At 38.3% G+C, this 14310-nt stretch overlaps 1 protein-coding gene across 2 annotated transcripts in view; it reads right to left on the bottom strand.

Annotated features, from left to right (window-relative positions):
* Positions 1-935: 935 nt before the first annotated feature.
* USH1C (USH1 protein network component harmonin) overlaps positions 936-14310 on the bottom strand; it is a 54712-nt gene continuing 41337 nt past the window's right edge. For both annotated transcript variants that reach the window (XM_075425268.1, XM_075425272.1), the window contains 6 exons: positions 6920-6961; positions 6558-6611; positions 6311-6410; positions 4867-4976; positions 4101-4156; positions 936-2246 (listed from right to left, as the gene is read on the bottom strand). In XM_075425268.1, the coding sequence (XP_075281383.1) occupies positions 2234-2246; positions 4101-4156; positions 4867-4976; positions 6311-6410; positions 6558-6611; positions 6920-6961 (375 nt within the window). In that variant the 3' untranslated portion in view covers positions 936-2233. The remainder of the gene's footprint in view (positions 2247-4100; positions 4157-4866; positions 4977-6310; positions 6411-6557; positions 6612-6919; positions 6962-14310) is intronic.

Genomic DNA, 14310 nt, shown 5'->3' with positions numbered 1-14310 from the left:
CCACCTCCTTACATTGCCTAAAGCAACTCTGCCATCCTAACACAGGTTAAACACACAAAGTAACACTTTCTTATATACATGAAGTAATGAGCAGTAACTATTTCCTCAAATGCCTCTCATGCATTTTAAGCTGTATCCAAGCAAATGAAGTCAACAGGGTAGACAGGAAGAAGAAAGATAGTTCTGTGACTAAGAAGCAAGGCTAGAACTCAACTGTTTGTACTCCCACAGATTTCCCAGCTCAGTCTTCTGTGCTCCTTTTGTCTGTGGAAAAAGAATACCAGTAAAAATTTTTCCAATATCTAACCTTTAAGTTTCTGTGTTATGTTTCTTAGGGCGCTGATTAGCACAGACAAGCACTGGTTGCAGGGTGAAGTTCATTACTGGTGCTTTACTTTGGCTCTCTATTTGCTGGTACGTGGCATCAGAGCATCCTTTAAGAGAACATTTGATAGCATCACTCATCTATCTACGTTGTCATACAGTCCAGATGGTTGCAGTATGTAGGCAACTGGGAACCAGAGCAGCGGGAGCAGGAGGAGTACATTTTGCTGCAATTTTCCCTCTAGGGCTAATCTTGATGCGCTTAGATTAGTCTATTGGTTAGGAATTCTACAGCTCTGGTTAGATGCAACCAAAGACCTAGCAAATGAAGTAACTGGAGCAGCTGCACTCAGTAGCTTGCCAGCTATCAAATGATCAGATTTGCCCACAAAAACTCGGCAGCTCGACCGAGCAACAATTCCCTACTGTGCAGAGTGAATTTTCTTTTGAATTCCACAAGTGTGGCATTTTATTGCAAATGGGTCTGTTATTAAAGGTCAACTCAGAAATCTGTGTACTTCAGCAGATGAACTATTACTATGAGGTATAAACTCAGAGACAAAGACGAAACAATACTTCTTCCACTAGGCAAAGGCAATTTTATTTCTGGATTAGTTATAAGAGTTAAAAATTTAAACATTCTAAAATGTGTACCCTGCCAGACACATTAATTGGCATACTATAACAATACTGGAAATTAAGAAAGACAACTTAATTAATCATCTCCATATCAGCACAGAGTTCTCAGGAAATTGTTATTTTTCTGTGTTACAGAAAGGAGGGTTTCCAAACCTTGAAAAGGCAAGACTTTAGTGAATTTAGGGAATTTGATACACCAAAGAACTATAAACTAGCTTCCATTTGTCCAGGTACAAAAAATCTAAACACAATATGAAAAACGATACACACTGGCAGACACAAGGAGGAAAGATGACAATGACATTTCTACGGAGATACGTTGATAACATCAAGAAAGCACTAAGTCTACAACTGTAATCATACTTATTTAAAGACAGGTTAGTACAGGTTTTATGGTCTTGAGGAATTTACTTAAACAGAAGACATATAGTCTGCAAGAGTGAAATGTTACACTTCGTGACTTCCTGCACAGTTTAGTCACATATATAGCCTCACTGAGAACAAAGTACGTAACTGCAAACTGTGAATCACACCCAAATTATCCACCCATTTGCCACCAATACAAATACTCGGTAGTATAACTACAACTACACATGATTTTATCTGGACTACTTGCTAGCTATTTACTTTGCCGGTAGAGAAGATTCTTTATATGTATTAGCATCACCAAAACTATTCCTTATAATTCTAGCACTCCTGGTGTTACTGGTTCTTCCACTGGCAGGGTTTTTATATTCAAAACAACTCACAACTGAGCAACAGAAATGGACATTAAGAGATCTACAATAATATGAGTGAGAACAGAAGTTATCTGTACACATTTCCATTTCCCCAGGGAAAGCTCACCATATACAGAGTAAAAAATATAATCCTTTTCGCACCCAAACTGGCCTGTGAACGTGTAATCACAAGTGTTGCATATAGGAACAGACATCTGTGTTCTATCTTCGTTTGTCATTTTAGTGTCTATTTCCAGGAAAACTGGAAGATAATTTTCAAAATTTGGTCCCCCCAAAACAGACTGAGTTCTCACAGACCAAACTATGCTCACAGTCCTTCTCAATGACCTTGCAGAAGTTTCTTGCTGTACATCTGTAGAATGACTTGAAATTATCAAAAGAACCTGAAGTCTCTAGTTCAATTTACAAGTCTGATTGCTCACATTTCTTTCAAATAAAGATGCATTTCATGTGGTTATTGATTTCCTATTAATTTACAGAGCAAAGGGTTTCTATAGAGGAGAGACTTCATTTCTCCAGTGTAGCCTTCTTTAAAAAAATGTCCTGCAGAAAAAAAAGAAAAAGAGATAGTGAAACAGGTGCTGTTAGCTGTAGTGCAACCTTTAGTCTTTCTGGTAAGCACAATTTATATAACTGGATCTCAGTTGAGTCATTTTGATTTGTACAGCAAGTAATAACTGAGAAGACCGCAAATACCCACATGCAACAAGAAATCTTACTGTGGTTGTTCTAGAGATCTATGACTCTACTTACAGTAATTACAGCATAGAGAAGCCATACGCAGTAAACAGAGTTTGTGATATAGGGATAATCTGGGGGCAAACCCATTGTACAGTGACAAATTAACACAGGCAAACTTCAGTGAAAACCAGTCATGAACACTTGTTTATAGGCACACTGTCATATAATACAAATGGAAACCTGTTCTTTGGACAAGCCTTAACAAGGAAGTAATTTGTAGTTACTTATATACTTATGAATTCACAAAGCCACAGCAGTGGTCCACAGATAAGAAACAAACAAACAAAAAAATAAGATTAATCCTACTCGTTTAGGCAAGGCCTATTTATTTTATAGTCTGGCAGATGATAAACCAAATCTGCAGAGGATCTCTAAGAAACATTATGAAGCAGAAACTAAATACTTGTATTTTAACAGGACAGGCATGGCAAAAGCCCAAAGAACACTCCAGCATGCCAGGGACAAAAGCAATTGTGGCATGCAATGCACAGGCAGGCGCATGCTGAATAAACAACGCAGCCTCACAATGGACAGTCATGTTAACCCAGGTCTGGCTATTCACCATGAGGAAACACTGCAGTGGCTACAGCTGCAGGAGATACCCTTGTCTGTACACGAGTGCACTGCCTTCAAAAACCTTTCTGTGTGTGTTGGGACTGACTGTTGATGAGGGAATAGTAGGGCTACATATACAGGATATGAAAACAAAAATAACAGTGACAGTTATTTCCTCACTTGTTTATGCACAGGTACTAAGCACATTTTTACAGCAGTCTTCAGCTGGCGTTAGCCCGTAAAGCTATACTGATTTACAGCAACGAATACTCTAGTATTCTACATAGAACAAGAGTCCACATTAACAGTGACTACAAAACTTTTCTCTGCCATTTTACTTGGTAGTAAGGATATCCTAAATCTTTTCCTTCAGTCAAGCTAGAAAACATTGGTCTCGCTTTTGAAACTGTTTGTCCAAAGTAAAGCAGGTTGTATCAACTTGATACCTCTATCACACTTTAAGCCATGGATTCTTCTGTTTCACACCTATGCTGATTATCTTTAAAAAAAAAAAACTCTGTGAATGTCACAAATTGCCAAGACACCCAAATCACTTGGGTATTTTGAAAATTTTACACTTCGGTTGACTTAGACAAGGATAGTAACTGCAGTGTAATTTAAAAAAAAAACAACACGCAAACAAAGCACAAACCAGAATTAAATGTCTGGTTCTGATAAAGAACACTTATGGGCATTTCTTTCCCCAAACTGTGATCCATGGGATCACACTAAATGATCCAGACTGAAGTAAGTAATGTCTTAAAAAAAAACCCACAAAAAACCAAAAACCAACCAACCAACCAAAAAAAACCCACCGCACCAAAAACTCCCACCCAACCAAAATCCTCAAAGTTTAAACTGGAAGCATGAGCATGTAGTCACGTACAACCAATTCTGAGAATTAGAATTTTGAAAAGTCTGGGAACCACTGCTGTAATGCATGATAGCTACTTATAACTATCAAATTAGCAACCAAGTGATATAGAAGTTTATATAACCCACAAGTAAATACTTGAAATATGTCTGATTAAAAAAAGCAAACTGTATAGACTACTGTTACTAGCCTTTTAATCCCCAGAGAAAGCATGCTTATACACTTACATTTCATCATCATATTCCTTTGGAGGTGATGCTGCGATGACTAAGTCAATCCAATCCTGGAAAAGAAATGCACAGGCAAACTTGTGCTGCTAAATACTGCTTTCAGAGATGGTTAGTGTCCCACCATGGAATATCACAAAGAGAATCAAGAAGGCAATCTACTCCTGGAAAACCACAGGGAGTAGCAGAAAGATCACTGTTAAAGACTTCTATAGGAACACCATTTCAAGATTGAGCTGTTGGATTTGAATCCTGAAATTAAACAAAAAACTACTTGTCTTGCAACAAGCTTTTAAAAATAAATATTCTAAGAATCATCCTGAATTTGGTCATCTTAGCAATTAATACAGTTCTTGCTGAGAAAACACTCACTGTGCTGAAGTGCAGTGTTGCTTGTACATTAAGAAATCAAAGATAAGATAATCTATTATCATAAAATTCCAATCATCTTGCAAGTCATTTTCAGTATCAGAGAGATGCTATAGATAAACATACTATAAACACTCAAAATGCAATGTGTTTAAATACCAATCTTGACATGCGGCTAAACGCCATGAACTTCCGCAGTAAATTCTATGCGTGATTTTCAGAGATGCTTGTACACCAGTATCTTCTGCAGATTTCAGCTCACTTTGGTAGTACATGGCATACCTGTTACTGTTGATGTTTGCAGCCTCATTTATGTTGATGTGACAATGTCGTGAAATAAAAGTATACCTCGTATGAACGTTGTAGGTAGTGTGAAGAAATATTCCAGGTTACTTACCCCACCCATGCTCCAAGCTTTTGCTAGAGTTGCCTGTGCTTCTGCCAGCCTGCTGTCAATTAATATCTTGCCATTTACAGCTAGTATTTCATCTCCTTTCACTATGCCTCCTGGTGAAAAGACCAATACAGTGTACATACATGTAAGCAAAAAAAATTCTATGTGTGCCATATTTATGCAGTACTGAGTATAACGAAAACTGTCTTCACTAAATGTGAAGGCTTACACTAAAAATTGACATAGACAAGAAAGTTTGCTATAGGCAAAAGCAAATGAAATATTTAGGCATGGAAGAGCCACACTAATCTCTTGTTGATCATGACCAGTAAGAAACTATTTCATAAAGATTTTCACTAGCAGCAGTTTGTCTGTCTGGGTAATCCATCTGTAGAGCTTACAAACTGTGGTTGATTGAAGGCTGTTACTACTATGAAAATTGCAGCATTAAAGACCTGAAGGTGTAAGTGGCATTTGTCAAGGTTTTGCAAAACTGTCATTCCTTTGCAAGACCATGTGTAAAGTTTAGTCCTTAGAACCGATTTCCACTTGAATCTGGAATGAAACACAATCAGCTAACTGGGACTGGATTTGAAGAGGGGAAAACACAGATGGCAAGGGGACAGCCTGACCTATGTAAGAGACCCTCACAGCAGTGAAGAATCAGAGAAACAGAGTACTTGAAACATCAAGTGGCTGAGATGTTTTCACAGCAAGAGTGACTTGAACTTGGGTGCAGGTTGGGACAAGGTCAGCAAAGGCAACATAAGGAGACATTATCCTGTCTGTCTACCTGGTCATCATCAGAGTTCTCAAGGAAAAGATGAGATACTAGCCACCAGGAGCAAAGCCTGGATGTGTTGGTATGCACATTCACGTGCCTTCCGGAGAGATAAGCTGTTAGCCAGAAGGGTCTGGCCTTTGGTAGGATTTTGGGAGTAAAGCCAGGTGTTTTACAAAACAAATTACTATTGAAAGTAGCATTAAGAACTAAACTAAGCAGTGTAGTGTAGTCATGGTCAGGTAATTGCTTTGCACATCAAATTACGACAAATATAATTGCTTGGAAATTGTGAAATAATCAGTTGTGGCTCTTTTGGTGTGGTGTTTTTTTTTAATATCGGACTGGGAAAAGGTGAGTCATTAAGAGAACAGCTCTAAGTTTTCAGGCTACATTACTGAAAATTTTGTAATGATAATAATACAGCAGAAGCAACCATTTCTTCTTAAACACTATTTACAAATTTTACATAATTATTAATTTAAGCAGCACCATTCAAACCATAAGCCTCTCTCTGAGCTGCCCTTAGAGCTGAGATAGAACTTGGCTGCCTTGGACAATCAAAGTGCGCCTCTGTACTAGGAATAACTATGCAGTCAGCCAACAACTCTGAGCAGGCGTAAGGAGCCACTTTGTAGCAGCATTCAAATTCCCATTGTTACTCACCATGTTTGTCTGCAGCACCACCCTCATAGATGGCAGACACGACTATCTTCCCTATTGGAGAATCAATTCCTCCCTCAACTGCAAGGTCTAATGATCCTTCCTATTAAAAAAGAGTTTTAGTTCAGGAAAGGCTGTGAACTTTGGCCATCAACAGAAGCTTAATCTTTCCTTTTTCCCAGTAAATGGGACTGTACATCAAATGCTTACGTGAACTCTTTTGATACCAATCAAATAATATAGTATTTACCTTTTTAATTTGTAATAGCCGTACATCTTTTCCCATAATCTGCTCTGGGGTAAACTGCGAAAAGATATAATGATTAGTCATTTCCACCTTGGAAACACAAAACAATTAGGCTGATCTATGTAGTTTACAAGGGAAAAGGGATCTTTCCCTCCTTCAAAATAGTGTTAGAGGAAGATCACAACACCGGATCATCTTTTGCTGTAAGAAAGCTCCTTCTCAACATGACTAGAAAAGGGTAATCACAAGCCCCAGCAAACCAACAAGCAAGAATCTTACACCCTCCCAGCCCTCAAAATCAAGGATGTGTTTTTTCCAGTGTATTTCATATTAAACAGTGAGACATATTTGAATTCTCTCCTTACCATTGAATACGGATCAAAATCTTCCAAATATTTCTGGAAGCCCTGAGAATAAAAAGATACTTAACGGTAAAAACATCAGGCTCATGCACACACTGAACACACAAACTCCATTTTATTTATTAGTGAGAGAACATGTAATTCTGTAAGCTATGAAAGAAGACAGTAAACGGAGAAAAGCACAGAGAGGCAGCAGATAGTCCATCCTGACAGTCAGAAGACATTTCAAAACCTTACGACAGATCAGCAGTTTGAGCTGGTCATACTACGGAGCAGTTTTGAGAAATACTTTACCACTGCCAGCTCCGCAGTTCCTCTCTACACCTGTCAACAGAAACAAATCTTGAAAGCACCACGGGCAGGTATGTTCTGCCACACTCTTCTGAGCAACATTTCTTGGGACTATCACCATGCTGGGCACTATCTAACACAGGCAGAAATGACAGGCTCCAATTCGCCTGCCAGCAACACTACGGTGTCTGGGTTGCAGCACCCTCTTCCAGCCCCCTTCTCTCCTCCTTTCCATGGAGTTTCAGGCAGTTGGCTCCATACCACAAGCAAATGTAGGGCAACCAATTTTGTTGTCACATGGTTCTGTGGAGGACTTAAAAGTTTTATCAGGGAGTGTCTGAAATGGGGAAGATAATATTGCAGTTAGGTAGGACAAGTTTTAAGCTTTGAGAAGACACACACCTTCTTAAACTTTCAAAACCTAGCGCATTAACTTTGTCAGACCAGCACTGCAGGGAAAAATTAGGAGTTACCTTTTCTGCAAACATGAGAGTTCCTGAGTGAACAATCAGGAATAAATGGTGTTTGGGTGGTGGTTCTTGAGGAGGATTACTAGTTACCAGGTGAGACTGTATGGGTGAATCTTTATTGAGACACCTAAATGCTGTCTCACTCTCTTGTCTTCAAGCTGCAATAACCTGGGGATATGGGAACAACGCAGAACCACACAGCTCTTTGCTGACACAGCAGGCAAGCCACTATGTGACGCAGACCAGCGGTTCAGTGCGTGATCAGGCTTGATATATTCATTATTGCCCTCTTCTACTGGATCCATCTGATGACACTATTCCACTCTCAGACTCAGCTAAGCCTTTTTCCACTTGTAAATCAAATGCACAGCTTAAGGTTCCTCTGGTATCTTTAAGCGCTGGCTATTAAATGACAAAGTTGCAGCAGAAAACACTCATGCCTTCTCATGTTATCTTCTTTATTATCTCTCTCAGTTGCCTAATTCTGACATGGCTATGAATGATCCTCTGGGGTCAGATCTCATCCTTACCACCACTGCCTCTGACAAAGTCAGTGAGTACTACTACCCAGCTCCGCATTAGCAGATCCTTAAATGTATGCCAGTGCTGCCCATTTGTCTAACCACGCTTACACAGACCACGCAACAGTGGTGCTGATGCCTTCTGTGCGGACTGGCAGCCATCACACACAGGCACACTGAATCGTACAGCATGAAACCTCACTTTCCTGCAGGCTGCCTCTCTTTTCACCTTTTCCCTGAGATCAAAAGGCCAATTTAAGCAAATCATGTCCTTGTTCTGTGTTTCTTCTGAGACAGAAGAAACATTTGCAAGGGCTGAAGCACAACTTTGTCTCCTCAGGCTCCAGAGAGCTAAATCTTCAGGGCACAGCCGCAGAACTTACGCTTACTGCCACAAGTAGTGTGTTTTGGTTTTTTTTTTTTTTTTTTTTTTTTTTTTTTTGTTTTTTTTTGTTTTTTTTGTTTTTTTAGGGAAATATGTATTAAACGTATCTTTTAGGAATAGGAACATAAGAGACCTTATTTCACATTTAATTTAGTCTAGGTTGCCTTACATTTGTTTACTTCTAACTTTGAGGAACAAAATAAATGAGAATTTGATCACAGACTTCAGTGATGGTAGAATTTTATCCTGGGGAAAAAAAACCAATCATTCATTTATTTACAAAGTGTATTAATATTATGAATAGTTTTACTAAAACTGTAGGAGAAACATTTTACAATGACAGCTACCTAAACAACTAATAGTTAGAATAGCTGAATTTGTATTGACCTTGGGAATCATGGCTAGACAAGTAGACATCTATGGTCTTGGAGCAAGCAACTTAGAGGAAAGAACTCCAATCTCAGCCAAGTCACTAATTCATTATGTAATCTAAAGGAAGTCATTGAACTCTCTTTTTCCCAGGTCACCTTCATGAAAAACAGATGTTGCCCTTGAAGAAAGTTTTCCTGGGAAAATAATTTTTAAACAGAAAAAAAACCCCAAACCCCACAACAAAAAACCTGCAAGCAAAGACGTGATATGGTCTGGATCCAATAATGTACATCTACAGCTACAATACAATGAAGACCTCTGCTGAACTGTAATAAATCTTCCCAGAAATGGGCATCAAATTTGGAGGTCAGGGAGCACACTCCATATCTAAGTGGGGACTATTAAACCAAGTAACATCAAATGGAAACCACAGTGCTAAGCATACCCCCCGACTATTCAGCAATTCTCAGGCAAATGAGTTAAGACTATTCTAATCCTTTCTTGACTTACAACAACAAAAGACTGAACATAAGCAGAATCTGGAACATTAAAAAGTTTGATTGCACTGAAACATCTATCTGTCTGGACTTCTAGATGAAAGCTAAAGTTACTACTTGAAAAAAGAAAAAAAAAATCACACCAGAAACGAAACACAAGCACCTAAGCCAATGGTACTGTTCACTGGAGTTTCTAGCATCAATAGTCAATAGCAATTAAGACCTGACTGAAACAAACAAAAATTGAAAGAGGAACTCGTGACCAGATATAACAACATTTTACAAAAAACATATTTTCTGAGAACACAACTGTTATACATACAGAACACACTAACATTCAATGGCAACTGAACAACCTCAAAGTTTGATTTATCTCAGTCAAATCCAGTTTTCCCTTCTAGATCTAGACTAGAATAAAAGAAAAAAATTGATTATTCATCTTAATGGTTTACCACTTAAAAGCTCACACTGTGAGCTCACAATTACATGCTAATATTTTCATGTAACAAAGCAATGCATCTAACTTTAAAGGAGTTTTACACAGAAACTGGGACATTTAACAGCAGCAGAGAATTTAAGCACAAAGTTTACTACTTCAAGGGACGACCTATTGAACCACCAGTCAACCAAAGAGGAAAAGATGAAAACTTCATCACTATGACAGAGGAAAGCAATAAAAGTAACAATTTGGTGGAAAAATCCTACACAACACAGAAAAGTTATATGAATAAGGACTTTCCACCACCAGTTCCTCTGATTTCCTACCAATAACTATGTTACGATAAGAGCTCTATTTGCTAAACTCAGAAAATACTTTATTACTGAAAGCATTGCAGCTGGAGACTAAAAGAAGCAAGGAAACCTTAGGAATATAAAAAAACCTCACAAAACAGTAATTTGCCAGGATCAGATCAGTTATCAGTGTTCACCTATCTTAAATATTGCACTAACCATATAAGTAGTTACAGACGGTTCAACCTGGAGTATTTGCTATTCTCTCATTATTCATCTGTCTAGACTAGCAGGAGCCACAGGCACAGACTGAAAGTTTACAAAGACTAGCAGTTTTCATGCACTAGGGCTGTCTTGCATCCTCTGTTTTAGAAACTGAGCAACAAGATTAGAAAGGAAAGCTTTAAATCTATGATCAGTCAAAACAAGAAGTACCACACGAAACATGGAAAACGTTGTTTTACTTGTTTTTTGTTAGATCTAAATGATGAATTGTAAACCACCATCCTTTTAAACATCTCTTGTGGCTGCAAAAGAAAGAAAATTGCCAAACCAGATATTACATTTTTGCTGTAAATAAGCATCATGCACAAATAATCTCACTGTTTTTTGCTGTGTTTTGATAGAATCACACTTGCACTTGTTAGTGCTTGTTCTGCATATCATTTCAAAATGAGAGAACACACGTGGTGAAATAGTACTGAAAACAAAAGAGGAAAGAATTCTGGAGAAACTACATAAATAACGCATGTTTCCATACCACAAGATTTCTTAACAATATTTTCCATGACTCCTTTTATCCCTGATTTCTACAGAATAGTGCTGGGATCTCTTCTCCATGATTTTCGAAAAAAATAATTAAAAAAACATAGACAAAATGCTAGACAAGTAATTTCCAAAATATTGAAAAGTCATGATAAATATATGTTACACATTTAACATTCACTCTCCTACCAGGGATTTCCTACACTGAAAGATTCATTCCATTATTAAATTCCTCATGAAGTTGATAAACTGAAAGAAAATATATGTGTATTTGGGCTCTTCCTGAAAGAAGGAACTACTTAAATACCAATTACTAGTACAGGTGTTTTCTACTTAAAGAAAAATTCCTCCTGAACTTAATTGACTTATTTGTTCCTTCAATTTGGATATCTACAAGAAATGTCACAATATTAAGAATCACTGGGTTTTATTTTATTTTATTTTAATTTAATTTAATTTAATTTTATTGTGTTGGGATTCAGTGATTTTAATCCTGTATTGATTTTGTTTTTCTTTCACTTTCAGTGCATTAACAAAACAGTACACTGTCATTTGGAATCACTTAAAATATAAAACCTCTTAAGTTACAAAAATTTTCAAAAATAAAAAAGGCTAAAAAATTATACAAAACACTCCTCACGCCTCTCCAGCCTCCACTCAAAACCCTGCATCAGATCAGGTAACAATTCAGTATTCTGAAACAAGGACCACTTTCTACAGACTAAACTGTGGTATCTACATTTCCAAACTCAATTTGCTTTCAAACAAATGACTACATGTCAGTTTCACTACTGATTCTATCAGTGTCCTATAGTCACACCATTACTTGGAAAAATGTATCTATTCCTGAGTTAATGACAGATTTGTGGTCTGCGTTTAATTAATACAGAGTTTTTGCCTTGAAGGACTTTTGGGCAAGTCTGGCAAGATTTTCCACAAAACTCTTCAACGTCTCCCTATCCACTTGAAAAAAAAAAAAGAATTCCTTTTCAACACAGATGGTTTTCGTATAGCTATGGCCAATAATAACTGAAGTTTCCAATCATTGCATGTCTTACCACACATTATCTAAGCAGCCGTCTCAGGTGCCTTGACTGCAGCTACGCAGAATCAGGCTTCAAATCTTGCAAATTATAGGAAAGCTTAAATATTTATTCTTACTTTCAGAAACACTACATCTAACCACAAAGGAGTGAGGGAGGAAAAAAATCTTTAGTAGCAGCAAGTGCATCAAAGCCTTTTAGCTCACACAACAGGATGTTTGTGATAGTTTATAGAGCAGAGATTAATGTTCATGTTGCTTTTGCTTCTCTAAAAACCCCACCACATCATAACAATCCTCTCACCTTCTCTGAGCCAAAATTTGATTAGCCTTGCCATGAGGGTATTCCAGTTCACTCTAGTACAGCAGAGACAAACAGTTCATGCTGATTTGGACTGAGAGTAGCCCTTGGCATTCAAGACTACAGTCAAGGTTTGATCCTTATCCATCATTTCCCTATTTATAAGTGAGAACTTCATTTTCATGAACTGTTAAAAGACCTGGGAATTCTGACTTAATAATTAATATGAAAACTTCAGTCACAACAGAAACTTCACACTGCTCCTATTTGGCCCAGCTACCTTCCAGATAACAGGAATGTTTTACCCATTCTTGCATGTTTATTTCATTCTTATGTTCACGCTTTTCATCTTCTTTACTACTGAATCACTTGAGTATAGGCTCACTTGAACTGTCTGAATCAAGTAAATCCATCAAGATGAGTTTATAGAGTTTGGTACTCAGGACAGCTAAATTCAGATAAAAACAAGGTAGAAGAAACTATGTGCCTTATGTCATATGAAGACATAAAGACTGGAGTTGCACAGGTGTGCAAAATCTAGCAAGACAAGAAATAGGGTAGCAAAAGATATTTTGCCTTTGGTGATACTTCCCTTCACTGAGAGAAGCTGAATGAGTCCTGCATCTAAACCAGCGACTTAAATAAGGAACATGACCATCATCCACCCCCACCCCCAACCAAAAAACATTCCTTCCACATGAAATCAAGTTATAATTCTTATGCATTTGTGGAGACAGGCAGGTACCTCCTTGTTTGTTTTGTCATACACTGGCCACCTTGGTTTTTTAACTAAGTAGTCTCCTCCTTTACTTCGGTATCCATGCAAGTCTTACTCCACATACTACTGTGACTTCCTTCCTGCAAGGATGAATACACTTTACTGCATTAAGTCATAAATGGAAGTAGGAGGCAACAGGTCTACAAAACCAATTTATAGACTGAAGTTTCTCTCAAAGTCCTATCAGAATATTGCTCCCACTGAAAGTGTGATCTTCCAACTAATAAAAGGCAGTTTGGGAACAAATTATTGACATCTGAAGCATTTTAGCAGACATGATTTGGAAAATGTGCATGTACGCATAACAAATAAGAAGAAATTTCCTTATGGAGGTGGCTATTATTGCCAATTTCTCAAACTAATTGTACGCAGTCAGTACAAAAAACACCCCTTTCCCCTCTACACTGCCCTAGTGAGGCCTCATCTGGAGTACTGTGTCCAGTTCTGGGCTCCCCAGTTCAAGAAAGATGAGGAACTACTGGAGAGAGTCCAGCGGAGGGCTACAAGGACGGTGAGGGGACTGGAGCATTTCTCCTACAAGGAAACGCTGAGGGAGCTGGGCTTGTTCAGCCTGAAGAAGAGAAGGCTGAGAGGGGACCTAATTTATGCTTACAAATATCTGAAGGGTGGGTGTCAGGAGGATGGGGCCAAACTCTTTTCAGTGGTGCCCAGCGACAGGACAAGGGGCAATGGGCACAAACTGAAGCAGAGGAAGTTCCGTCTGAACATGAGGAAGAACTTCTTCCCCCTGAGGGTGACGGAGCACTGGAACAGGCTGCCCAGGGAGGTGGTGGAGTCTCCCTTCTCTGGAGATATTCAAGACCCGCCTGGACGCAGTCCTGTGCAGCCTGCTGTAGGTGACCCTGCTTCAGCAGGGGGGCTGGACTAGATGATCCACAGAGGTCCCTTCCAACCCCTACCATTCTGTGATTCTGTGAACCTTTTGCAAACCAGTTTATTTTTGCACACCAGGTATTTATTTTCAAGAGCAAAATATATTAACTGCAGATTATGATTTTACTTTGTTCATTCCTCCCCTAAGGAATTTCATATCATTTAGAGATGCTGACTTACGGAACACAATCAAAATGAAATCTCCGCTGCATACAGCTGAAGGAAATATCTACACTGGAGGTATCTGAATTTATTTTTAGCTCATGTACCTGCTTTCTATTGAGCAACTTATAAAAACTGCTTTCATTTATCATTTCAATCAATTTATAATATAGAAGTTCCAAGA

The sequence above is a fragment of the Opisthocomus hoazin genome, chromosome 7 (genome assembly GCF_030867145.1).
Source record: "Opisthocomus hoazin isolate bOpiHoa1 chromosome 7, bOpiHoa1.hap1, whole genome shotgun sequence".
In the NCBI taxonomy this organism is placed as follows: Eukaryota; Metazoa; Chordata; class Aves; order Opisthocomiformes; family Opisthocomidae; genus Opisthocomus; species Opisthocomus hoazin.
This window is presented reverse-complemented; position numbering and strand designations above follow the sequence as displayed.